General features: G+C 38.1%; 1 protein-coding gene across 1 annotated transcript in view; it reads left to right on the forward strand.

Annotated features, from left to right (window-relative positions):
* The window catches only part of RFC1 (replication factor C subunit 1), a 78,763-nt gene that overhangs the window by 40,834 nt on the left and 10,451 nt on the right, over nucleotides 1–27,478 (forward strand). The window contains exons 5-19 of the mRNA XM_045770537.2: nucleotides 4,137–4,369; nucleotides 5,401–5,478; nucleotides 8,644–8,721; nucleotides 9,889–9,976; nucleotides 11,266–11,549; nucleotides 13,897–14,004; nucleotides 16,064–16,243; nucleotides 17,413–17,517; nucleotides 20,388–20,787; nucleotides 22,584–22,696; nucleotides 24,245–24,359; nucleotides 25,572–25,681; nucleotides 25,891–26,028; nucleotides 26,189–26,284; nucleotides 26,405–26,503. Coding sequence (XP_045626493.2) covers nucleotides 4,137–4,369; nucleotides 5,401–5,478; nucleotides 8,644–8,721; nucleotides 9,889–9,976; nucleotides 11,266–11,549; nucleotides 13,897–14,004; nucleotides 16,064–16,243; nucleotides 17,413–17,517; nucleotides 20,388–20,787; nucleotides 22,584–22,696; nucleotides 24,245–24,359; nucleotides 25,572–25,681; nucleotides 25,891–26,028; nucleotides 26,189–26,284; nucleotides 26,405–26,503 — 2,225 coding nt within the window. The remainder of the gene's footprint in view (nucleotides 1–4,136; nucleotides 4,370–5,400; nucleotides 5,479–8,643; nucleotides 8,722–9,888; nucleotides 9,977–11,265; nucleotides 11,550–13,896; nucleotides 14,005–16,063; nucleotides 16,244–17,412; nucleotides 17,518–20,387; nucleotides 20,788–22,583; nucleotides 22,697–24,244; nucleotides 24,360–25,571; nucleotides 25,682–25,890; nucleotides 26,029–26,188; nucleotides 26,285–26,404; nucleotides 26,504–27,478) is intronic.

The raw sequence follows: 27,478 nt of genomic DNA on the forward strand, positions 1-27,478 counted from the left end.
AGGGGAATTCACAGGGGAGTATTTTGGCTTAGTACAAGGAAGAACTTTTTTACTAAAGAGTACAGTAGTGCTAATCACTGAAGAAAGGGAAGATCACATCGAATGACATTGCTGTGTGTTTGTCAGGAATGTGGAAAATGGGGTCCGTGCGTTGGGTAAGAGAGGGAACTAGTTGACTAAAGATAATGCATTAGAAAGAGTACATTAGAGTACCTCGCCGGTAGTTTAATGCTTGATAATAATAACTATTATTAATAGCAATTAGATAAAAAGATACCATGAACTCTCTGAAGCTAGTGACAGAATAAGCAAAGACGCTGATAAATAATGAAAGAAGTAAACAAAGGAAGATGGAAGGGAGGGAGAAAACTAAAGCCAAGCCCTTTCTGTCTCAGAAAGCCAAGGAGTCAGAGAGTTTCCAGAAGATAGTCAATTTGTTGTAAAATATTAGATCAAGGTTAAAAAGAAAGAGAAGTGTAATACACAGATGAAAAAGTGAAAAATCACCCATAATCTATCCAGAGATAAAAATTGTTAACATTTTATTGATTCTTCTCAAATCTTTGAATGTGAATTTCAAAGTATATCTATAAATATATATAGGTAGATATATAAATGTGTCATTAAACATCCTGTTAAGTCACCTGCTTTTATCATGTAATAAACATATGAAGATGTCAGTAAATTTGGATATACATTATAATTTTCTGTTTCATAGAATTCCATTATGTGGTTGAACATACAATAGATATTTCAGTTATTTGTTTTCCCATTGTATAAACACTATTCACTTACCTCTGTGTTTGGTGCCACTGTCATAGTTGAGGCTATCTTTTTTTGCCTAAACTGTATTAGTCACTTAATTTTCCCTTGTCCTCCTGCAGGCTGTTCTCTATACTTTTGCGTGAACAAATGCTGTGACAAGCATTTTGGTGCATATATCTTTGTGTGCTCGTTCATTTATTTTGTTTAAATTCTTAGAAGTGGAATTGCTGGGTCCAATTAAAAGGTATGCATATGTAAGGTTTCACTACATATTGCAAGATCTTCCCCCATAAAGATTTTAAAAAACTTACCATCATTGCCTGTTAGGTATGTGAAGGTCCCATTTCCCTACATCCTTGCCAACAGTCTTTTTAATGTGATAATCTTAGAAATTTTTGATCTCACTAAATTTCATGTTAGCCTGTTACCTGTAAATATTTCCGAGATTGCTGGAGAAAGGATTGAACTAGGGATTGCAAGTATCAATACCAATATCATTCCCCTTTCTGAGCCTATACCAAATAGCGGCGATTGATCTTGTCTGAAGTTCTAAAGACAGATAAAATGTTTTAGCTAATGAGGGAGTTCTTGAGTAATTAGAGAAGAACTGTAACAGAAGAACAGTGATCCACTTGGTCCATTTAGTTCTGGGGTTTCCTGTCATACTGCTTATAAGCATGGCTGGATGTAGTGGAAATGGAATGTTACTGTTTTTGGCATTTTTAAAGTGGGGGGACAAACTAGTAGTGAATTATTTTGCAGAGACAATGTAATTTTGTTCTTTTATCATTAAGGTAATCGCTCCTCAGAAATAGAGTTGTTGAACTTAAACCATGTGAAAATTGTAAAATTTAATAAGCTCTCAGATAAGATTAGAAGCCTTATCTTATATACACTGGGATATGTTTTTAATTTTGCACCTACTGCCTAAGGAGATGTATTGGCTGTCTATACTTAGCAGGTTCCGGTTTTGTGTTTGTTTTGTTTTGTTTTTAATTAAAGTCATGATATCAACAGTGTTGGTCTTATTTTGAATCTTCTTTTAACGGTGCTTTGCATAATTTTTTTTGACTGCTAAGTAGAATAGTTTGGTGAATGCTGCTGGCTTGGTTATGCTTCAGCTTAACTGAGTCTAGGGGTTTAAAATCAGCCATAAATTAAAAACATTATTTGGGTTTCTGTAATATAACAATTCATTATGTTGTTATCTTACAGAAAAGGAAAAGAGTTTCAGATTATATTCTTAATGGTTATTAGGATTTTCAAGGGTGATTTTCGTGGATGTTGTACTTAGGTGGAATGGTGATCATGTCACCTCTCCTTTGCAAAATGATCTGAAGCAGACACTTTTCCCCACATCTGGCAGAGACAGAGGACTGATTGTAGGTAGCGAGAACAGATATATGAGTGACTGAGCCTGTTCTGCTGGCCGACTCGTTAACAATGTCTGAAATCTGTTAAGTATATCAAGCCGTGGATGTGCTTAGGAGGATTTATGAATGAATTTTTATTTTAAGCTTGAAGGTAGATTGATCATAGTTGAAGATAAATAAAGCAAGTATGCTTTAATTAAAATCTTTTGGTTGCAGGTTAAAACCTGCTTACTGTAAAAAAAAAAACAAAACCAAACCTAGCTTAATATAAGCAAAATGGAATTGGTTAGGCCATTGTCCCATCTCACTGAATGCAGGAATGACTCTTTATTACCTTAGTTTAGTCATGTTCAGCAAACTGATCAAGGGTAAGATTGGCCCTCATCTTGATCAAGTGCCTACTCCTGGTCCAGTTGTTGGTGGCAAGGAGTATGGAGCCATCTTTTAAATTTATCCATGATTATTGCAGGCCTTTGGGGGGTAGCCTGAGGTGTAAATTCTTTGGGAATTTATAGTGAACAGTTCATTTGTAGTGAACAATTCATTTGTAGTGAGTTTGCTTTAAGTGACGGATTACTTTTTATGTTTAGTAATTGGAAACCTGTAAGGGTTATGCTTTGTAAAGTTCATAGTTTCATTTTAACATAGTAATTAGAAAGTAAGACTAAGTCCTTTTTGATTTTTACATATCTTAGGTACTTTCTTCTTTGAGATGACAACCACATAGTAACAGCACAGTGCCTGGCAAATGCTCTTGGTTGAATGAGGGAGTACTTGAGAGGAAGTGACTCACTCATATGGGGCCTTGCGCACCAAATTTATAAAGTGACCCCCTCCATCCCCAGGGACCTAGTCTTCATAATTGCCTTTTAGATTTTTCTTTTTATTGGATTTTTTTTGTTATTAGGCCAACACAGAGCTTTTTATCTTATGAATTACTGAACCAAACAAAAAAAGTTTATTGAGGTCCTTTTGAGGTACATTGTTGTATCTAAGCATTAGAAAGACTAGAAAGCTTAGAAAGACTTTTTAAAACCAGATGTTTAATGGGAACTTTTTATAAAGATAAAAATGTAACAAAACAAATGCTTAAAGTCTTAAAACGAAGGGGTGGGTATTGCTGGACAGTCCACCTTCATATATAGCTAGACTCTGACAACTTCTTGCCACCTCTGCAAATACCACCTAGTCCAAGGCGTCAGCATTTCTTCTGGAACAGCAGTAGCTTTCAACATGGTCTTCCTGCATTTGCTTTTACCCCTTGACAGTGTGTTCTCCAAAGGGTAGGACTTAACGTTGGATCGCTTATTACTGTGTTAAAATTTTTTCAGTGGATTCCCATTCTAAAATAAAACCTAACATCTTTCCATGACCTAGAAAGTCCCACATGATTTGGCCCCTCCTTCTGTCACCTTAAGTCTAGTGCTGTAACCCCTTCATTGTGCTGCAGTCCAATGACCTCCAAGCACACCACATTAAGCTTCTGCACTTGAAGTTTTCATTGCTGGAGCTGTCTTCATTGCTTTTCAAAGAGGTTTTCCCTGACAACCATAACTGATAGAGCACCACTCATTTCTCTTTACTTCTTTCTTCCTGTTTTACTTTTTCTTTATAGCAGTTACAACCTGACAGCATACATTTGTTTACTTCTATAAATCTTTCTTCTTCTGGACTCCAGGCTTCATGAGGTCAGGGATTTTGTCTTTTTTATTCACTGCTATGTCCTCAGTGTCGGCGCATAATGGGTGCTCTGTAAATATTTGTTGAATAACATGAGTAAATAAATATATTTGTGTACTCCAGGTGGTAATTGGTGGAAATTGTTTTTTTACATCTGTGGTACTGGTAAATGTGAGGATGAGTATTGAATTCAGGAGATAGGAAGAAAAGAAATCAGCATTCTGTAGCTCTGGTGTGCTTTTTATAAAGCTCGTGGAAGTGGTTGCTTTATATAATTAGAATCGATGTTTTATAGTATTTGGTTATATTCCATTTAAGATGAAGAAGATGACTTTATGTGTAAGAAGGCAGCCTCTAAATCAAAAGAGAATGGAGGATCTACAAATAGTTATCTTGGAGCATCAAACATGAAAAAGAACGAAGAAAACACTAAGACCAAGAATAAACCTTTATCACCAATAAAACTTACCCCCACGTCAGTGCTTGATTATTTTGGAACTGGAAGTGTCCAAAGATCAGATAAGAAGATGGTAGCAAGCAAAAGAAAGCAGGTGAGTGTTCTACATGCAAGCAGGAATGTTCAGGATTTGTACCTAGTCACTCTTATATTAATAAGAGAAATTCGGATGTTAAAAATAGGCCAATATATTTTATTAATGAAAATAATCTTTCCTGTGATTATGGATAAAACATATTGCCATAATTTGAGAGGATGAAGAAGTTAGAATATTGCACATTTAATTTTTAAGATTTTATTAATTAATTTGACAGAGAGCACAAGCAGGGGGAGCACCAGGCAGAGGGAGTGTGAGTAGGGAGCCTGATGTGGGGCTGGATCCTAGGACCCTGGGATCATGACCTGAGCCAAAGGCAGATGCTTAATTGACTGAGCCATCCAGGCGCCCCCGCACATTTAATTTTTTTTATATTTGAAAGTGGGAAGAGAGAATTTAAATCATAAGGATAAATTGTAATTCTTAGAATTTAAATACACAGAATGCAAACTCACTTTATCATTGACCTCAGCCAGACCAAATTGGGCAATAACCTTGTTCCCAAATGAGGTTATAAGTATGTAACTTATAAATAGGGCTTACCTGTTATACTTTGACCTTTTTACTTTGTCTGATGTTGGATTTATTTTTTTCTGGACATTTAGGAAACAAATACAGATAAATTATAGTGAAAGTAGTCTCCTGAATTCAACCCTGCCCAGTAGTGTGTATTTGTTGATTTCATTAGTGCCTCCATAGGACAAATAAACCATTCACACGTACTGGTTTGCCAATTCTGGACTATTTCCGAAGCCAAGATGTTGGTCTAAAGGTCTTTGGGGGGGTACTTCTTTTGAATATTTCAATAGAATTAAGTGAGAACCATCTGTAGGATATTTGCTCATTAGGAAATTGGATATGGTCAGGGAGTAGCTGTGAACATAACTTCTAGCTCGTATGTACTGAGACTGTTTTATAGCATAAACTTCTCTCTCATTGGTGTATTTAATTACCTATAGTCAAGAAAAAGCACCTTATTTTTAACTTAAGGTTTATGCTGACCTTGCTTGATTTTCTCTGAAATACAGCCTTCACAAAATGCAGACGATTCCAGATTAAATGATGAAGCCATCGCCAAGCAGTTGCAACTTGACGAGGATGCAGAGGTATTGGCATTTTGTTTAAGCATCTTTAGCAACTTGATGTCGTGCCTTGCTGTTTAGTCTACTTAGGCGAACAGTCACGAAGTTCTAGTTTAATTTTGGACTGGCTGTCATTGTAAGAGTTGCACGTAAAATAAGTTAAAATCTAATGTATAAAAATCTAAATTTATGTAAAAGATAAATGATCAGAGCAGGGGATAATTATTTAAAGATTTATTATTAGATTTCTTCGAATGGAAGCCTTCTTTAATATAGGTAAAATAATTTAATTTGGTCATATCCATTTTCTTTTCACTATGGGCAATTTCAGTCCATTCCTATGTCTGTAAGTTCTGTATATATGCTGATGATCCCTAAATCTGTCCCAGTTCAGAGTGCTGTCTTGAGTGATAAACCTGTTATATTCCTTCAACAAATATTGAGCCCTTACTGAGTGTGTGACCCAGTTCCAGCTAGGTCTTAAGGATACTGCAGTTTAAAAAAAATGCCAGGTCATTATAACTGCTGTGAAGAAAAGTAAAGGGATAGATAGTTTTGCGGGTGATTAGTGGGGTTATGAGTGTTCTCTTTTAAATAGAGGGATTAGGAAGGCCCCACCGAGGAAGTAACATTGGGGAACAAAATGAAATGATAATGGTGAGCCATGGGGCTGACTACCTAGAGGATGATTTCCTCTAAACAGAAAAGCAAGTGCTTTTCTAGAGGTAGAAACATTTGAGTTTGATGAATTTGGAAATCCTGTAAGTCATGACAAGTCTCTGGAACCTACCAAAAGGACTTGGAATGGTAAGGATTTTGGATTTTAGTCTCTGTGAGATGAGAAGCCATTGGAATGGTTGAATACAGAAGTGACATGATTTGATGGGTCTTAAAATTATGCTGGCTGCTGGGAGGCTAATAAACCATGGTGGGGCAAGATCAAAAGCAGATTGGTTTGGAGACTGTTATAGTTGGGTAGGTGAGAGACGAGGTTGCCTTATACCTGGGTGGTAATGGAAGGGATAGTGAGAAGTGGTCATAATCTGTATGTGCTTTGAAGGTGCAACCTTCCAGTTGCTGCTAACAGATTGAGTGTAAGGAGGGAAAGAAAAGATGCAGAGATGACTCCATGTTTTTTGGCTCAAGCAACTGGATGAATGGTGTTATCATTTATTAAGATGAACACTGGTACAAAGAAAAGAATTCTGTTTCGGACATGCTAGTTTGAGATATCTCATGGGTTTCCAAATGGGGATGCAGAGTAGGTGTTTGGATAGAGGAATCTGGAGCTGGGGCCAAGGGGGAGGGTGTGGAGTGGGGGGAGATCTAAACTAAAGATGTATATTTGGGGATCATTAGCATTTGAATGCTATTTGAAACTCGTGTAACTGGGTGAGATCACGGGGAGAGTATGTAAACAGAAAAGAAGTCTCAGGATTGAACTCTAGGGTACTATTAACATGTAGAGGTCGGGAAGAGGAAGATGATCCAATGAAGGAGATTTAAGAAAGTGGCTAGTGAAGTAGGAAAATGAGGAAAGCTTGGTATTTTCTGGAGGTCAAATGAAAAAAGTATTTCAAGGAGGAGTGTTTGTCTCTGTCAGAGGCTCCAGACCTTGATATCTGATGCCTGAACTCCCTTCCTGTTTGTTCGCTTAAGTGTCATTTTCTCGTACTTCCTAAACTATATTAGAAACCCCTCCTACATACTATGTCGTACCCCGTTTTTTTAAACATTTATTATCATTGCTATTTATGTGTCTCCCTGTATGTAGGCTCTAAGCTCCACCCATCCGGGCTGTTTATGTTGCACTCAGCCTTTGTGACATCAGTGCTTCTTTTAGTGCTTGGCATGGAAAAGGCTCTTACTAAATGTTGTCAGAGAACAGTATTCCATTTTTCTGAAATGTATCTGATCACATTTTATTACTTTGGCAGTTTGTACTTTGTGTTTTCAAAATCTTTTCCATCTTAATTCAGTTACACTGAATTACATAAACTATAATGCCGCAGTCACCAATAATGAATTTCTAATGGGAGTATTTATATTTCTTCTGTTCCGGCTTCTCAGATCCTTTACTAGAAGTATACTGCATAGTGTGAAATTTGGGGAAAATGGTGTAGAGTTCAACCAGAAATCCTTGCAGGGCAATTGGAGGTTTAGAGTTTGAAGGACCTTTTGATGATGCAGATCTTTCATATTGATTTTAGTGTTAGATGTGTAGTTCAGTTATGGTAAGTATATATTAGGCAACAGAGACTGTACTGATGTGCATCTGTCTGGCTTGCTTATGGTTCTGTGTAGCTCGAGTTGATTTTAGAAAAAACAAGAAAAGGCTTGGTTACTGTGCTGTCATGAGGTATATGCCAATTTCCAAGCCTTTTCTTTTGGATTAGATGGATTTGGACGTTCTTTCCTTTGTTTGAATAATATAAGGAGGCTTTTGTTTGATGTTACATTAAGCCATTTTATCAGGGGGCATAACACCAATTATTTTGTAAATGAGAAATATATTCCACTGCTACACGTTCTTTTCTGGAAAAGCTCCATTTTGCTGCAAATGAAAACACTAGAAATAACAACAAATAATTAGAGTATCTGTGTGTTACATTAGCATGTTAGGAAAACTTCTGATATGATCACTTAAATTTTCAAAAGTCAGAATAGATACATTTGAATTAGTAATTAAAAATTAGAGTTTGATGATTATAAGTGATAGTTACATTTGTATATATATTATTGAGTGCAAAGAAAATTACAAGTTTCTTGATTTCTTAGATTTACTTTTTTTTGTGCCCTACAGACTATTGTTTTTCTGTTAGGGTGAGAGTCTTTTCAGAGCTCTTTGTAGAGTTCAAAATAAGGAGAAGTAAGAGATCTGTAAGTGTTGTATTGGGACCGTTAAGGAAAAACTATAGACTTTGAACTTTATAAGTGAGAAATGTGACTTTAAAAATATGCTCAATTTGTCTGTTTCACCTGTAAAACTAGAAATAAATGTTCTGAAATCTAATTTGGCTTAATGAAGCAAACCTGTGATACTGAACTATTAGTATTAAGTAGAAGAATGTCATACTTACTTTCTGGAAAATATTTTTTCCAGTTTCTTGTAAGTATCATGACTCAGACATTTAAAAACTTTATTTACAGAAAAAAAAAAGCAACTTATTCTGTTGACACTTTTTACAGCTGGAGAGACAACTGCATGAAGATGAAGAGTTTGCCAGAACATTAGCCATGTTGGATGAAGAACCCAAGACCAAAAAGGTGGCATTTCAGCAGGCTGTTTGTTTTGGCACTCTGTACACTGCAGATCAGTGTTCCCTTTCATCCCTGTGTATTTAGGCCCTGGAGATACAACCATGAGTCACTCTTCTAGAAAGAAGCTCAATTATTTAATTTATAAAAATGTTTTTGGAGAAGCTCATTGAGAAACTTATTCTTGCTAAAGGCAGGTTGATTGAGCCAAAGCCAACCAGAACCCTTCTTCACAAAACAATGAATTATAATACTTACTTAATCTTTGTCACCAGCGGGTTCTTATGTACTTGTTTGGAGAATAACACAAAGGTTACTAAGGAACTTAAACTTCAATAACTTTAGTGTTAATTACTGTCTTTTTGGGAGCACAGTTTTGCTATTTCTAATTAGCTAACTTTAAGATCTGTGTTATGACAGCCCCAAATAATAATGAGTATATTTTTGGGAATCTTTTAAAAATGTCGGTGTTTTTTTTAAGCACTTGATCTTCAGAAAATTAGCCTTGTTTCCATTGAATCATACTCTATTAATATTGTCAATATCACTATCTATTTTAAAAGACTTTACAGAAGGTGGGTATAAGTCAAGGAATTGGGGGACTTTGTCAGACATTTTGAAAAGACTTACTCCCCCTAAAAGCATTCAAATTATAATTATTTTAAAAAAATACTGTGTTTATGCATCCCAATTTGTGACCTCTTTGTAAAAATGGAGATTTGAGGGAGCAGTGGAGAGAGTTTTCCTCTCTTGAGAAAGTACGCTGTCTTCTTTTGAGCTTTAGATTGTTTTTTTAATTTAGTCTTTTGGGTTTAGATGCAGTTTTCAGCTGCATAATACTAAATTTGAGAATTGAGATGAAAGAAACAGAAGCAAGTCTTCCATTCTCACAAGTTGGGAACAACTGTGATAATTTTTTATAGATGTATTTTTTATAACCTTTTATCAGTTTCCTCGTCTGTAAAGTTAAATGTAAGAAAAAATGCTTCGTTTTTCCCAGAAATCATATGGATGAATGAATGAAAATTTATTGTATTGTCTGCTTGCTTTGGAATGTGACCCTTAATCTTAGAATTAAAACTTAAATTAATTAAAACTTTGGCCAATTTTATCAACATATTTTGTGGTAGTAGTTTTCCTATTATTTGTCACATTTGACACTGTAAATTTTCTTAGGCTCGGAAGGACCCAGGAGATAGAGAAGCATTTTCATCTGTCCAAGCCAATTTAAGTAAAGCAGAAAAACATACATCTCCTCATAAAGGTAATACTAACAGAGAAAAGTAAGCTGGAACATTTACGGAAGAAAATTCATGATAACCTGTTTAAACATTCTATTCAATAATTGCCTTGTATTGTTAGGTAGACATTATTTCATAGGGATGTTGAAGCATGTTCTTCTTAGACACTTTGAAAGCTATATTTGGGTATTAGCTCATGTTCAATGCCTGTCTACTCTATGATTGTTGTAAAAAATTTTTTCAGTTCTTGGTTTCATGTTAATTTCCAAGTATAGTGCAACATGTGGGCTTCAATATATGATGGCAAAGAACTAGATGTTTCGAGCTTATAGAGTTGACTCGTAGTTGTCCAGGTCATCTGAATCTCTCCTGCCGATTGTCTCTGGGTTTTATTTTTTACTGGTCCTGATAATCTAAGCATCTGCTAGTATAGATGGTCTTAATCCTATAAGTAAATTCATTCATATAGTCTGAAATTACAGGATTTGGGGCTTTCAGACTATATTACCAACACAGAACATTTTTAAAAATATTTATTTGAGAGAGAGAGAGAGTGTATGTGCTCAGGTGAGCAGGGGAAGGGAGAGAATGGGAGGAAGAGGGAGAAAGTCTTAAGCAGACTCCACGCTGAGCAGGGACTCTGATGCGCAGAGCTCAGTCTCATGACTCTGAGATCATGACCTGAGCTGAAACCAAGAGTTGGTTGCTTAACTGACTGAGCCACCTAGATGCCCCTACAAACAGAATTTTTATGTGATATTCTACTCAGTAAGTTTTCTCTGTGTGAGTTTCAGATCATTGAAGTTTATCTGTGGAATGACCATGTCCTTAGATGTAATTTACTATATCATTTGAAGTGAGGAATCATTTATATTTATTTATTTGGTGGGGGGAGGGGCAGAGGGAGAGAGAGAATCTTAAGCAGACCCCATGTCCAGTGCGGAGCCTTACACAGGGCTTGATCTTAAAACCATGAGATACTGACCTGAGCCGAAATTAAGAGTTGGATGCTTAACTGATGCCCCATAAGTCACTTATATTTAAAAAGTCATAACAGGCACCCCATAAGTCACTTATATTTAAAAAGACAGCTCCTCTAATTTGAACTGATTATACAAAAACGTACAAATGTTAGTTTTTTAAAATAATGTTCTATGTAAAGAACTAAAATCTTAATGTGAATGTTAAGAAATCACTATATGACATTGTGTGCTACTAAAATTGTTCAGTTGAAAAATGAAAAAAAAAAAATCTCGATTTGGGGTATCATTTTTTTCCAAAACAACAGTCATAATCTTTTCTTTCTTCCTAGTAAAAACAGAACAATTTTCAGATGACAGAAAGAACTGCAGCCCCAAGAAGCAAACTAAATGTGAAAGTTTGATAGGATCTCAGCAACATTTGAAGTCATCCCCTCACAAAATAGGAGAAACTTCTCCAAAAGCCAGTTCCAAGGTGGCCCTTTTGAAAAAAAAGGGAGAGAGTTCTTATAAAGAAACAGAGCCTATGGCTTCAAAAAGAAAAGAAAATGCTGTTGAATTAAAAGGACAGACAAAAACTCCCAAGAAACCCAAAAGTTCTCCAGCTAAAAAAGAGGTAGAAATTTTCTAAAAGTATATCATTTGGGGGCTGTGTGTTGGTTTGGGTTTGACTGTTTTCAAGTTTTATTTTTAGCCTATAAATCATTATAGTACTTTTAAGCTATCTGACTTAGATGCTGTTGCAGAAACTAGCTTATTAATATAGCTAAATGAGCCAGTATTTATTATTGAGTGTATTAGATATTGCACTCATACATACGGTATCTCATGTAATTTTCACAACAACCCTGTAAGATGACTTACTTTTATTATTCAGTTTTTAATGACGAGGAAACAGGCTGATGAAAGAGTTAAGTAACTTTCCCAAGATCAGCTAGCTAGTAAGTAGCAGAGCCAACTTTAAACTCAGGTCCTTTGACGCCCAAAAAACAGCAGTATAATAACACAGTGGCTCTGAGCATGGACCCTGGAGCCATTTTCAGATCACATAGCCCTGCCTTTGAGCCGATGTGTTACTTCCTGTCTCTCTGCTTTGGTTTCCTTGTTTGTAAAAATAGGGATAATAATAGTATCTGAGTTAATATTGGAATATTGGAATAATGCCTGGTATATAATAAGTGCTATGTTTTTGCTATTATTATTAAAATAATTTGGATTTGCCCTGAGTGTACCCCTTTTTGCTCTCGTATAACAGTGTTGAGATAATGAAATCAATTGCAAAGGCAAAAAGCAATGAAATAATACAGAATGGTTTTCAAAATCTTTGTTTTCATATATATTTGAGATTTCTTAGAATCTCAAATTTGGAACCACCTTAGATTCATAGTGAGAAACCACTATTTCTTGAAGCCTCTTAGGCACTTAGAATTAAAAGTAGAATATTGTCTATTTTAACTGCTTATCACCATTATTTTTTAGTGCAGAACAGTGAACTGGTGATTTCTAGATGCTTTTGTTTGTGGTCAGTGCTCATAAATATGCTTAAGGGAACAATTAACTTTTTGGTCTCCAATGTTTTCTTCACTAAATATTTATCTGGTGGATGAATGTTTTTCTTCAGGCACACTAAGCATGTTGATTTTATAGAGGCTTGTCTATTTTTATTAAAGGAGAAGAAATCTTTAAATGTTACTTTACTCTTCACCCTATTTTTTTAAAGTTGGACTAGAAATGACTTAGAACTTTTACTTTAGCAGTTTTGGGAATATCAGTGTTTAATAAATTCAGTCTACCTTGGTTAAATAATTTTGACTTCATGAATGGGTGTGCTTCAGAGTTACTTTAGAAGGTGTTTATAATTCAGAATTATGTTTTTCATAGAATTAATGTTACAAATGAATAATTTTCCCATTTAGGTATGCATTGGACTCTCCCGTGAAGCTTGTGAAATATATGGTTGTGTAGTGTGGACAAGTGTGTTTCATTAAGCTCAGGTGGATACAAATGCCCACCAACATTTGAGAACCACTGTTACAAAGTCGGAGTCGAGTCTAGGGAGCACCCTCTAATGGCTTACTTATTTTATTGATTAATTTATTTGTGTTGAAGTAATATTTTGCCTATTCTCAAAGGGATTTGAGCTGGCTTATAAATTAAAAAAAAAAAAGTAAAATAGGAAGTAGAAAGAACAAGAGACCCTTCTTGTAGTGGTTCTCAAATCAGAATTATCTAGGATGTTTTTCCCCCAAATACACATGCCCTAGCCATCCCCCGTATGAAAATAGGAGTGAGTCCAAGGATGTAGAGTTTGAAAAGTTGCCCCAGGATTTTCTGAGATGGACCCATAGTAAGGTCCCCTGAGAGAAACAGAATAGGAGAGATTAAACCTGGAAGGGAGGGTGGTAGCATATAGAATGTGTCTACTTTTTGGAGTAATGCTTGCCTGTTGTTTGAACCTGCTGTGTATGTGAAGCCATCAGTTCTCAGCCTGTTGTGCTCATATACTCAGAGGTATAGGTCCGTTTACTTTGTTTTAGGGGTGTGGGCGGGTTTAGGATAACATGGGATATCTTCTTGTGTGATCAAGTATACTTCGGGGGAAATTAATTTTTTCATTAAAATATGGATGGCTATATTATGGAAAAGAACTTGAAATTCACATGAATTTTTGAACTAAAATATACTTTGTTTGTTTGTTTGTTTGGGGCTAGCAGTTTGGCCTGTGTACCTAATCTGCCCTTGCAGTATGTGCCTTTAGAGGGTCAAAAGGCTTGAGAAGAGCTGATACAGGGAGGTTTATAAGCCAGGCATGTCTAAACTGGAGAGTACCTGTGTAGCTAAAAATGTTGATTTCAGGACCAAATAGAAGTGACTTAATGTTTACTTATTGATATGTATTTTTAATTTTGCATGAATTTTGCTTGACTTTATTCAGTTTTTTTTTTTTCCCCCTTTCCCCAAAGTCTGTAAGTCCTGAAGATTCTGAGAAGAGACGCACCAATTATCAAGCTTATCGAAGCTACTTAAATCGAGAAGGCCCCAAAGCTCTGGGCTCCAAAGAAATACCAAAGGTATGAATGCCAAGAGGGCAGGCTGTTCTGTCAGGGCCTCTGGCCCCTGGGTCCATGCATGTATTCACCATCATCACAGAAGCACAGACTTGATCATTAAAAATTAACAGAGGGGTGCCTGGGTGCCTCAGTCTGCGGAGTGTGTGACTCTTTGTCTCAGGGTTGTGAGGTTAAGCCCTATGTTGGGTGTAGAGATTACTTAAAAAAGTAGAATCTTAAAAAAAAATTAACAGAAAAGGCTTAGTCACTGTCTTTGTGAATTAGGGATATTTATTCACGTTATGAATTACTGCTTGGTATTATAAAGAAAAATTTTTCTTTAACCCATAACCCTAGAGGGGCTCAGTTTTGAGAAGTATGGTAGTCCCAAGACCAGTACTTTTTGCTGATAGCGTGGATCCACCAGAGAGGGAGATTGAAGGCATACCAGAAGGAGAAGGATAACCAAATGCAGTCTGAGATTTCTGAGAAGGTAGAAGGGGAGGGGATTCGGGTCACAAATGGAGATTAGTAATTTCCCTAATAGGGGTGAGGGTGAACCTTAAGGGGCTAGTGGGTTGTGTCGGAGGCTAGAGGAAGATGTCAGCCTTGCCTCTTGCATGTGGTGTAAAACAGACTCTAAGAAAGACTCAGCAAGCTCCTCTGCTTGAGAGGACTTTTTTTTTTTTTTTAAAGGTTTTATTTGAGAGAGAGCACACAAGTGGGGTGGGGGGCGTTGGGGCTGCGGGAGAGGGAGAAACAGACTCCTAGCTGAGCAGGGAGCCCGATAACGGGGCTCAGTCCCAGGACCTTGAGATCATGACCTGAGCTGAAGGCAGAAGCTTAACCGAGTGAACCACCCACGTGCCCCTGTTTGAGAGGACTTTAGGCAAAGTGGAATCCTTAGGGGACTCAGTGAAGGAAGGTAGTGGAGGGAATATTGAGTAGAGGTTGGGGATATTGGGTGGCTTGCTGGTTCCTCAGTAAGTGTTCTAGACTGGATGACTTTGGTTGAGAGGCTAAAAATGCTGAGATTGGTTGTAAAATAGATATTCAGAGCCACAATGGGTAATAGTTCAGAATAGATGATTAGGGTGTGGGATAGAGGCTTGCATGTGGACTTTTCCAGGGTCATTTTGAATTTGTTGAGAAGAATTTAAATACTTCAGTGTGCACAAGATCATTTCAGTCCTAGAATCATAGGGCTTGAAGGGACCTTGAGATGTTGTTAATCAAACCTTTTCTCTCCAAGCAGATTCATAGTTTTTTTTCCCCCACCAGGAAAGATTCTTCACCAGGATGGTGAAGGATTGAACTTGTATTGGGGTAGTCTTTGAATTTTGTTTAGCTTCTTCTTTTAGGCCTGTTTTAAGTCTATGTTGATCTCAATTCTCTATTGAAAGTAATAAGTAACTTGGAGCAGTTTACATAATTTTCGTTTTGCTTGGTTGTATCATTTTATTGAACCATTGCAAAAATTTTAAAAAGTCTGTAACTGTACGTAGTTCCAATTAAGATTAATGTCTCCTCTACCCAGTTCTCTTTGGCCAGTGTTTTTTGTATATCGAGTTATCTTTCTAATCAAGAGATAACATGATCTTGCCTTTAAGTTACTCGCAGGTGGTTAGATTTTCTGTCGTGGAGTAAACAGCCAGAGAGAAGCCTAAAGTTGTTTAGGCTTTTTAGAATCAGCTCTTTCCTTTTTTAACAGTAACAAGAAATTCTGTAGGTGGATTGCATCTAGTTTTATTTAAAGTTTTGTGAGTTAACTGGTGGTTTAAATATTAAAAAAACATGAGAGTAGTACGGATGGATAATTTTAATAAGTTTTGTGAACTGTATTGATATATATTTTTCATTGCTGGTTTTGTAAGTTTATTAAATGCTAACCTACATAAGAATTTCTCAGGATTTAATTTCAGGTTCTGCTTATTTGCTGTGAATTTCCTGCAAATTTTTCATGCTGAGATTATTTATGATGTCAAATGAGAAAAATCAACTTCCTGCAGTTTTGATGCCAAATATTTCTTTGGAAGGCTACCATGTAATTTCCTCTCTGCTTGAACATTTTGGTTTTTAGGGAGCTGAAAATTGCTTGGAAGGCCTTACATTTGTAATCACAGGAGTGCTGGAGTCCATTGAACGAGATGAGGCCAAGTCTCTAATTGAGCGTTACGGGGGAAAAGTAACAGGAAATGTCAGCAAGAAAACAAACTACCTTGTCATGGGTCGTGATAGTGGACAGTCCAAGAGTGATAAGGTGGGTTCTGCTGTCTTCTCAACACAGTGAAATAGCCTGCTTGCCTTGGCAGGGTCTTACTGGGACCATTTGTTGTAATGCCCTCTACACAGAATGAGATGAAGAAAAAAATTGGAAAAGTAATTTCATGCCTATATTATTTCGTCCACAGAAGTGTTCTTGGCTTCAACTTCAAGATTTTCGTTTTCCAGTTGAAGCCATAGTTCCTGTTCAGTTGGCTTTCTTAGTGTAGTATTCTAGTTTAGATCATTTTTCAAAGATAGAAGCAAATAGTTTTCTTTTTCTTGTAGTCCTAAATATTCCTATATATGTCACTGTAGACTCCATCTTAAGTTTTGTTTATTGAAAGCTGTTTTTGTGTTGGGGAAAATTATATTTAGCTCCAAGTAACAGAATATCTAATAAGTGTGGTTTGGCGAATAGCTGTTTATTTTCTTACCCAACAAGAATCCCCGAGGTAGGCAGTTTCTGGGGATGGCCCAGCAGCTCAGTGATGTAGCTAGGCTGCTTCCGTCCTCCGTCTCTGTCACCCTTATTCTGGTAGCTTTAGTCTCCGTGCACGTGCCTTGTGTTGCAAGGTAACTGTAGCTGTAGGCATTCAAGTCCACATTTAAGGCAGGAGAAAGGAAGCAGTGGTAAGATGTCACACTAGCTGTGATTGGCCTGGAAATAGCTTTTGTAGAATTCCTCTTAAGTCTCATTGGCCAGAGCTGTCACATGGCTATTCGTAGCTTATAAGGGAGTTTGGGGGGAGGATGAGGACTTTTCTGATTCTTCAATCATTATTCATCACTTGGAGATGGACACATTGGAGTTATTTTAACAGGGAAGATGGTGGGAGTTAACAAAAACTTCAGACGAGTCCATCTTGGAAGGCCCTAGTGGCTTTGCCCCTCCTAGGGTAGAAGACAAGATAAAGCAATCCACAGAAGTGCTCGTGTGACACCTCCATTGCCAGCCTGCCACTCTTAGGGGATGTGTTTGTTATTTTCTCTATCTAATGGTACTTTTTCATGAATATGGTTTTTAAAAATATTGCAGTCTTTCTGATTTACAAATGTGGTTTTCACTTACAAACAGACCCTAGAATTATTATTATTATTATTATTATTTTAACAGAAAGAAATGGTTAGGATACAGTTTTAATGATTTGCCTTTTTAATCCATAGGCAGCAGCCTTGGGGACAAATATTATTGATGAAGATGGCCTGTTGAATCTGATTCGAACTATGCCAGGCAAGAAGTCTAAGTATGAAATAGCTGTTGAAGCCGAGGTTCGTATAAAATGACCTTGATCAAGTTAGTACATATAACAACTTTCCTATTTCATAGAGACGTTTCGTGAGTGGCCACAGGCCTGTTGCCTAAAAGATTAACTTCCCCTTCTACCACAGATGAATCTACCTTATTTCCTTCTGAGCAGGTGGATTCCGCTTTAGGCTGTCTTCTTTGGTATATTTCCTTACCTTTCTAAAAAGAATATGAGGAGACTGAGAGCACGGTATATTGCACTTACCATATCTACTTAATAACTTTCCATATTCTTGTAGTGACTTTGTACAAAGAGTGTTGCTTTTAAGAGTTCTTTAAAGGGTGTGTCATAGGAATCAGCAGTTAAGTTCATTTCCATTTAGAATGTATTGGGACTTTCTCAGTTGTGACAGAAGCCCATGTTAATTTTAACAAAAAGGAAAAAATGGTGGCTCACATAACTAAATTATGGGCTGTCTGATCTGATGTCAGAACTCCTGGATCTGGAGACCACAGTGCTTTCAGGACTCTTTCAGTTTCTGTTGCTCTTCTCTGCTTCTCCCAGTGTTCTCCTTCATTTCCACTCCACTCAGGTTTTTTCCCCTGTACAGGACACAAGGGTGCCAGCAAATCCCAAGTTTAATGTCTTCAGCTCTGTCACCCAGGTGGTGAGGTGGTCTTCTCATTTATTGCAGTTAGAACAATCTTGCGGAATGATTTGGATTGGCCCTTTACCCAGTGTCCCTTAATGTTAGCAACTTACATAACCATAGAGGTTATCAAAGCCAGGGGTGCCTGGTTGGCTCAGTAAGTGAAGCGTCTGCCTTCGGCTCAGCTCATGATCCCAGGGTCCTGGGATTGAGCCCCGCATCGGACTCCCTGCTGAGCAGGGAGCCTGCTTCTCCCTCTCCCTCTGCTTGCTGCTCCCTCTGCTTATGCTCTCTCTGTCAAATAAATAAAATCATAGAAAAAAGAAGTTACCAAAGCCAGGAAATTAACATTGATACCATACTGTTAACTAAAAGTACAGGTGTTATTGAACTTTACATTTTCCCGCAGTTGTCCTTTTTCTCTTCTAGGATCCCACACTGCGTTTAGTTGTGGTATCTTCTTTATCTCTTCCAATCTGTGACAGTTCCTCAGCCTTTCCTTGTCTTTTTATGGCCTTAAGACTTTTTTAAAGATATATTTCTTTTAGAGAGAGAGCGAGCAGGTACACACGAGCAGGGGGACGGGCAGAGGGAGAGGGAGAGAAGCAGACTCCCCGCTGAGCAAAGAGCCTGATACAGGCTTGATCTCATGACCCTGAGATGACAACCTGAGCCGAAATCAAGTCAGACACTTAGCTGACTAAGCCACACAGGCACCCTGACCTTGAGAATTTTTTTTTTTTTTTAAAGATTTTGTTTATTTTAGAGATAGAGAGTGTGCAGGCAGGGGGAGGAACAGAGGGAGAAGCTGAGTCCATGCTGAGCACAGAGCCCAAAGCAGGGCTCGATCCCAGGACACTGAGATCATGACCTGAGCTGAAATCAAGAGTCGGATACCCAACCGACTGACCCACTCAGTCGCCCCCTGGACTTGCAACTTTTGATGAGTAGTAGTTAGTTCTTTTGTAGAATGTCTCAAAGTTTGGGTTTTATGATGTCTTAAGATTAGATTGAGGTTATACATTTTTGGCAGGAATTCCAGAGAAATGATATTTTGTTCTTCTCTGCATTATTAGATGTGTATGCTAATATGTCTTTTTAATTTGTTTTAGAGAGATGGGGTAGGGGAGAGGCAGAGGGAAAGGAAGAGAGAATCTTAAGCAGGCTCTGTGCACAGTGTGGAGCCCAACATGGGGCTCGACCTTACGACCCTGAGTCAATATGTCTTCTTATTGGTGATGTTAATCTTGATTTAGGTGGTTTCTGACAGGTTTCTCCACTAGTAAAGTGACTGTTTTTCCCTTTGTAACTGATATCTTGGAGGGAGCTTTAATACTATGGTAATATCCTGTTTCTCCTCAAACATTCACCCACTAATTTCAGCATCCACTCACTGGCAAAGAGGCACTATTTTTTTCTTTTCTGAGACATTCACACCATAAGTTCACCCTTTTAAATGTATGTCAGAGATTTTTAGTATATTCATAAGATGGTACAACCATCACCAGTATCTAATTTTAGAACATTTTCATCACTCCCCATAGCCAGTTAGCCATCATTCCTCATACCCAGCCCCTGGCAACCACTATTGTATTTTTTATTTCTGTGGATTTGCCTAATCTGGACATTTTCCCTAAAGAGAAACATGCAATTTGTGACCCTTTATGTCTGGCTTCTTTTCACTTAGTATGATTTCAAGGTTCAGCTGCACTGAAGTGCATGTGTCAGACCTTTACTCCCTTTTTTTGGTGAATAATACTCCATTGTGTGTGCATCTCACATTTTGTTTATTCATTCTTCAGTTGAAGGCCGTTTTGGGTTGTTTCTATTCTTTGTCATAATGTAATTATATAATTATAATTACATATAATGCTGCTGTGAATATTTGTGTACAAGTTTTTGTGGAGGTGTTAATTTATAATGAATCAGAAAGCTGGAACAAAAATTTCTTAATCTTTTATCTTGGATTTCAGACTGATTACAGAATATTTATTATTCGTAAACTAGTATTGTCTCACTAAAAAATACTGCATTTGGGTGCTTTTCAATGTATTTGTTGTTAATTTTTGTAAAGTTTGGAAGGTGGTGATTTCCACAACAGCAGGGTTCATTGTGAAAAACCAGACCCTCGTCGGGCAGCTCACTTAGGATATCCCAGATTGCCCTATAGAGTATGTTTAGCAGGATAGATATTCTGTATATCTTATCAGGTTTCTTTTTTCCTCACTTTTCCAATTTTTAAGATGAAGAAAGAAAAGTCCAAATTAGAAAGAACACCTCAAAAAAAAGACCAAGGAAAAAGAAAAATTAGCCCAACTAAGAAGGAATCAGGATCTAAAAAAAGCAGACTGACTCCCAAAAAGGACAGCTCTACAAAGCCAGTGAAAAAGGAAACAAGTGTGCTTTGGAGATGCCTGGACTTCGAGGAGCAGGTGGCCGAGGAGACAAACGGTGACAGCCGGGCTAGGAGTTTGGCTGATGACAGCCCTGAAAACAAAGTGGAAGATTTGCTCTGGGTGGATAAATATAAGCCAACCTCGCTCAAGACCATAATTGGACAGCAAGGTGACCAGAGCTGTGCCAACAAACTCCTGCGCTGGCTCCGGAACTGGCACAAGGGTCCGTCGGAAGATCAGAAACGCGGTGAGTTTAAGGCTTCATTCATTTTCGTGTGTGTGCCACCATGTCATTGCTCAGTTCCACACGTGTGAGACAGTATACTAGTTGGTTCATTCGTCTCTCAGCAAACGGTTGTTGAAAGCCCGCTCTGGGTGCAGGTGCTGTTGTGAACAAAACCGTCTCCCTCCGTGTGCTCACGGTCAGTCAGAGAGATGAAGCAGCAGCTAGGAGATGTGGTGCGAGCACTGTCTTGGGGAGGGGCAGGGCGCCAAGAGCATGGAGCTGTGTGCTCAGGGACGCAGTGGTGTGCTCCCGTCCCTGGAGGAAGGGACAGTAGGTGAAGACTTGGAAACAGTAGGAGGAAGCTCGGCGAAGCGAAGGAGGAGTGTTGTGCGGGAGAGAAGACAGGTACCAAGGCCTGAAGATGTGTGAGTGAGCCACTAAGCGTGCCGGAGAGCCTCGGGGTTGGAGAGTGCAAGTTAGCAGCTGAGGCCCGCTTCCGGACCAGGCAGCCTGAAAACCGCAGAGCGCATTTGCGGTTAGGAGCCTCCGCTCTGGTTTCTGCGCTGCTTCACCATGCATTTAGTGTGGAAAAGGAACAGTACAATCTGTGTGTAATGTCCGGGGTGTTAGTGAAACCGAGGCTTTAGATCACAGATGTCAGTACTGTGTCCTTGAGCTGCACCCGCTGCCCTGGAGGATATTATGTGAGAAGTAAGAAGGCAAAATTCCCAGAGCGATGACTGGGTTATCAGTGTCCATCTGGTCACTAGACATTGGCCGATGTTGCCAGCTTATTTATGACAGAGGCTGTAATTGTAATGATACAGAGTTAAATTTGACTCCTTTTCTCTTTTTTTTTTTTTTTTAAGGAATTTATTTATTTATTTATTAGAGAGAGCACAGCACGGGGAGCATCAGGCAGAGGGAGAGGGAGAAGCAGGTTTGCCGAGCAGGGAACCCTATGTGGGGCTCGATCCCAGGACCCTGGGGTCATGCCGTGAGCCGAAGGCAGACGCTTAACAACTGAGCCACCCAAGCACCCCTCCTTTTCTCTTACTAAAACCACATAAAATCTACCTTAAAGGGGCATATAGTGTTTTGTATGCCTGGAGAAGACTTTATAAGGCTCAGGTGAACTATAGTCCCTTCTCCCATGCCTGTAGCAGGTTTAGCCCTTTCTCTCCAGTCATCGTGTCTGTATGGAGCACCCTTGATGTGTCAGGCACCATGTGATAAGGGGAGAAGAATGCTCTAGAGTTGAGCTGGGCAGGAAAGTTGCGGACACACCATCTTCAGTTCATTCTTTTTGTGATCAAGTAGCTGATGATGCTCGTTGACATTCATTGAGACGTGCCTGGCTCTGTGATCAGCGTGTTCACCCTTACAGTATCCCTGCCAGGCACATTACTGTTGTTACCCTCATGTTACAAAGAAGGAAATAGGCCCAGGAGGTTAGATTACTTCTCCCAGCTGGTGAGCGGCGGAATTAGCAGAGCCAGAGTTAGGACTGAAACCCAGATACTCTGCTCCCTGACCTGTGCTTTTGTACAAAAGGAAACTCATAAAATTATGGTTTCACATCAGAATTTCGGAGTTGATTAGTTAGTGTTTTATTTTGGGTGTAAGTGAGGTAGGCAGTAGAGTTTCACTAAATGCTCTGGAAACTGTTGTTTATGGTTTGTAGAAAATAGTCTGCAAATTTAGAGGTAAACTGGAGGACTGCTCTTGATTTTTCAGCTTATGCACAGTGATTCCTGCTGTTCCTGAATTTCTCTTAGGTAAGAGAGGTTAACACTCTGGAACTTCTTTTTTCCCAGCAGCAAAGTTTGGTAAGTTTGCTGGCAAAGATGATGGCTCTAGTTTTAAAGCAGCGCTGCTCTCAGGCCCGCCAGGTGTTGGCAAGACAACCACAGCTTCTCTGGTTTGTCAGGTGAGTGTTGTGTCGTAGTGCGGTTGTAAAGCTAATCCAGGAATGGATTAGGAGATACACACACGTGTGTGTGTTGGTAGGTCTTGCTGTATGTATTTTAACCTTCTGTGTATATACTTTCTGAAGTCAAACTTCTAGAATTTACTTTGGTTCTGGGGATGTTTGTCATTTTCATCCTTTTCTTAATATTGGTAATTAAAATAATAGGTAATATTTACCTGTGTGCCGGGCAGTGTGCTGAGCCCTTGGGTGCATTATCTTTTAGGTAATATGAATATGTCTTATAGACTCTTAGAAATATTTTATGTACTCTTCTAAGAATTGTCTGTACCGAATTTATGTATTCTTACCATCCTCACGTGACAAATGAAATGGGCTTACAGAAGAGGGTGGTGGCCCAATGAGTCTGATTCTCTGGGAGCCTGCCTTTGCTCTTGTCTCTATGGCTCATATCTAGACCAGGAGAGGAGGAGACACCAGAGCAAACCAGAGTTCATGTTTCAGAATGTGAAATGATACATGAAGTGGTATCGGAATGATAAAATGAGAGGTTTTATTTTTTATTAATTTTTATTTTTGTAAAAGTTAAAACTCTCGCACGAGAGCAAGAGAGAGAGCACGAGCAGGGGGAGTGGCAGGCAGAGGGAGAAGCAGGCTCCCTGCTGAGCAAGGACCCCCCCTCCCCCATGGCGGGACTCGATCCCAGGACCCTGGTATCATGACCTCAGCTGAAGGCAGATGCTTAACCGACTGAGGCACCCAGGCATCCCAAAATGAGGGATTTTAAACTTATTTTAAACTTATTTTAAATATACTACTGGATTTCCCAACCCTTGTCCTATAACCTGGTGGTTTTGTTTTGTCCTTGTTTTACGGACCAGAGCATAAATGTTAAGTGGGTATAACAGCTGTATGTTTTCTATTCTGTTACAAACATTAAAAAAAAAAAAGATTTTTTTTTCCTAGTCTCTACAATTGTAAACATGACTCTTTTCTCCCTTTATCATCATTATTTTGGAGGGGAATTGCATTAAGGCATTTTATATAATGCTTATGATCAGTATAATCAATTGGGAAATGAGTCAGAATAACTTGATTTTTCACAGCTTGGTAAGAAGATTATGTATCAGGATGGTTTGATAACGAATGATTTAACTTCATATTGAGGAGTCAAGAATTATTTTTTGGTATCTTATAATAGATTAATTCTATATCTGATATTGAAATCTTGGGATGGGTATATTTAATTCTTTATAAGACTTTAAGAAGCAAACTTGGTAAAATTGCTTGTTCAGGTATACTCTTCTAGATTAGTATTTATCAGCTGTGGTTTTAAGATGGAATTTATGTTTGTGCGTGTATGGTATATATGTATGTATTTAAAAAATCTCTTAATATTTATGAGGCATATTATCTCATTGTCTTTGTCTTTTTTATCCATGGTTCTTTATGTCATTTTTGTGCTGTCTTTCTTCATTAATTGCCTTGTTTTTTAGGAGAGTTAATAATTTGCATTGTGACAGTAACGGTTTCCAATATTTTGATTAGGAATTGGGGTATAGCTATGTGGAACTGAATGCAAGTGACACTCGGAGTAAGAACAGTTTGAAGGAGATTGTTGCTGAATCACTGAATAATACCAGCATCACAGGCTTTTATTCAAGTATGTGGGTATTTGAACTGATTTCTTTGGTTATGTAAGGAAAACAAGTTCACTTCAACGTTTAGGAACCAGTATTGAACATTACTATGTGCCAGGCACCGTGCTAAATAAATCTTGGGGCTAATGATGGAACTCTTATAGGACAATAGTTTCTTAGCGGTTTCTAAGAATGTGTTAAAAAATACACATATGGACATGTTTATGCATTTTGCACATTATTTTAGAGGATTCACAGGTGAACCTTGTGAAGAGGGAGAGTAAATAAATTATTCTGATTCAGTGTGATGAGTGAGGTAATAGAGGCCCGTAGATGAAGAAATGATTTGATTTGGGGCACTGGGGAAAGCCAGGGTAAGGGTAGTATTTGTTCAACAGGCCTTGGAGGAGAGGATCATTTGTGGTGAAAGAGGTCATATAGGCAAAGATAGTACCAGAGGAGAAGAAACTGTGAAGGGGACACTGGAAGAAGAAACTGAAGGTTTTAGGCTGTGGCTAGTGGTCTGCTATGTCCTGAGCCTATGGGAAAAATAAGATGCTCACACTACAGACTCAGCAGTGCAGATTTAGAACTTACAGTGGATATTGCGTGGTCACCTGAATTCTTGGTACTTTCAGTGGTAGCAGATCATTAAAAAGGATTTGCTCAGGAAACGTCACTCTGGCCGGTGGGAGTGTTAGTTAATTGGTACTACTCTGGAGAGTAGTCTGGCAGTATTTTTCAAAAGTTACATTATGTAGTCCACGGCCATACCACCCTGAATGCGCCCGATCTTGTCTCATCCTGAAAAGTTACATTATGTAGACCTTTTAGCCCAGAAATTCCAGCTCTTGGAATTTAGCAATTGATATACTTGTATATATGCAAAATGACATACATATAAGGATATTCATTTAGTATGATTTATAATAGGTTGGAAGCATCTTCGTATTTTATCAATAGTGATTATGATACATGCGTAAAATGGGATATTATTAAACAGCCTTAAAAAATGAGGTGTTGCATATTGACAGATAAGGAACAGATCACCAAAATATATTGAATGATAAAACCAAGATATATATTTTTATGCACGCATGTTTTAGGTGGGAGGGAGAGTGTCTTTTCATCTGCATATGCTTGTGCCTCTTGCATTTTGGTTTAAAATGTTTTACATATTTTTTTAATAAAGCAGCAGCATTTGAACTGTTGCTCTTTTTTGTCCCATCCCATAGCTTCTCAGCATGGGTCAGGCGGAGCAGCCCATTCAGTAAGCATGAAACATGCTCTCATCATGGATGAAGTAGATGGCATGGCAGGCAATGAGGACAGGGGAGGAATTCAGGTAATGAAAGCACTAGTTTTGCAGTTTTACTGTTGATTTTTAGTTTGTGTGTGTGTGTTTTAATATTTAAAGAGCCAATTATGCTGTAATAGTTACAGCAATTAAAAAGCATGTTGCTGAGGTTTCAAAACCTGAAATACATACATTGTATAGTATTTTGTTGTTTTTTTTAAAAATAATTATTTTTGTGTTGCAAATTTGCCTTTTAGGAATTAATTGGTCTGATAAAACATACAAAAATTCCCATTATTTGTATGTGCAATGATAGAAATCATCCCAAGATTCGCTCTTTGGTTCATTATTGTTTTGATCTTCGTTTTCAAAGACCTCGAGTTGAACAGATTAAGGTATGCTGATTGGAATTTTTTTCTCCCTCACACTCTCCTTCTTATTTTTTGGTCAGTATTTCTCAAAAGTTACCTTTAAAGGTACCTGATAAATATCCTAAAAATATCTGATTATGTGAATTAAAAAAAAACCATTATGATTCCCCTTTGTTGATTTCAGGGTGCTATGATGTCTATTGCATTTAAAGAGGGTTTGAAGATCCCCCCTCCAGCTATGAATGAAATAATTTTGGGAGCCAATCAAGATATCAGACAGGTAAATTAAATACATATTATGTAATAGTTGCTGATTCTTTTGAATTAATGCCTTCAACTTCAGAGAGGAGGAGTGGCATTATTTAATACTTAACCATGTCTTATTTCTGCTTTCTGTTAGGTTTTACACAATCTGAGGATGTGGTGTGCACGAAGTAAGGCGCTAACCTATGACCAGGCCAAGGCTGATTCTCACAGAGCCAAGAAAGATATCAAACTGGTAACATAAATTTCCATTTAGTAGTTACTTCCTCAAGCTAACGCATTTCTTGTTCTGCTCATATTAACTTAGTAGAAGTAGTTATTACAGTTCCTTGACATACCTGTTGAACCTGTGGATATTTATAAGACAGACAGCTGCTAAAAGGTTTTCTAATTCAAGAGAATTTTTCCTCAAGTACTGTTAATGTACATTGTAAATTATGAGAAATGGAAGTTTTAAATTATACTCATGCTTCAGTAATTATAAAATGGCCTTTTTAGAGTCCCTTATGAATAGATTTCATGTTTTGAAGTTTTGGAACTTTCAGAATTTCAAATGGCTTATAATTTAATGACCTCTCTGAAACGAAACTAGAAGTCTGTATTATCTGTTCTATTTCACCTAGTCACTAGTCAGAACTCATTATTACAGTTAGAGCAGTGATTAAGTAGTGTTTGTAACCCCCTCTCTCCCTCTTTTTTTTTTCTTTAATCAATTTTTTTTTCTTTTCTTTTTTTTTTTTTTTTTTAAGATTTTATTTATTTGACAGAGATAGAGACAGCCAGCGAGAGAGGAAACACAAGCAGGGGGAGTGGGAGAGGAAGAAGCAGGCTCATAGCAGAAGAGCCTGATGTGGGGCTCGATCCCAGATCGCCAGGATCACGCCCTGAGCCGAAGGCAGACGCTCAACCGCTATGCCACCCAGGCGCCCCCAATTTTTTTTTCTAAGATTTTATTTTTTTAATTGCCAGAGAGCACGCGCACAAGCAGGGGGAGTGGCAGGCAGAGGGAGAAGCAGGCCCCCTGCCTCGCAAGGAGCCCGATGGGAGACTTGATTCCAGGACTGTAGGATCATGACCCGACGGAAGGCAGACACTTAACTGACTAAGCTGTCCAGGCGTCCCTAAATCAATAAACTTTTTAAGAGCACTTTTAGTTTCATAGCAAAATTTAGCACAGGGTACAAAGACTTCCCTTATTATCCCCTGCCTC

The sequence above is a fragment of the Ursus americanus genome, chromosome 8 (genome assembly GCF_024610735.1).
Source record: "Ursus americanus isolate L20-20 chromosome 8, mUrsAme1.1.p, whole genome shotgun sequence".
Taxonomy (NCBI): Eukaryota; Metazoa; Chordata; class Mammalia; order Carnivora; family Ursidae; genus Ursus; species Ursus americanus.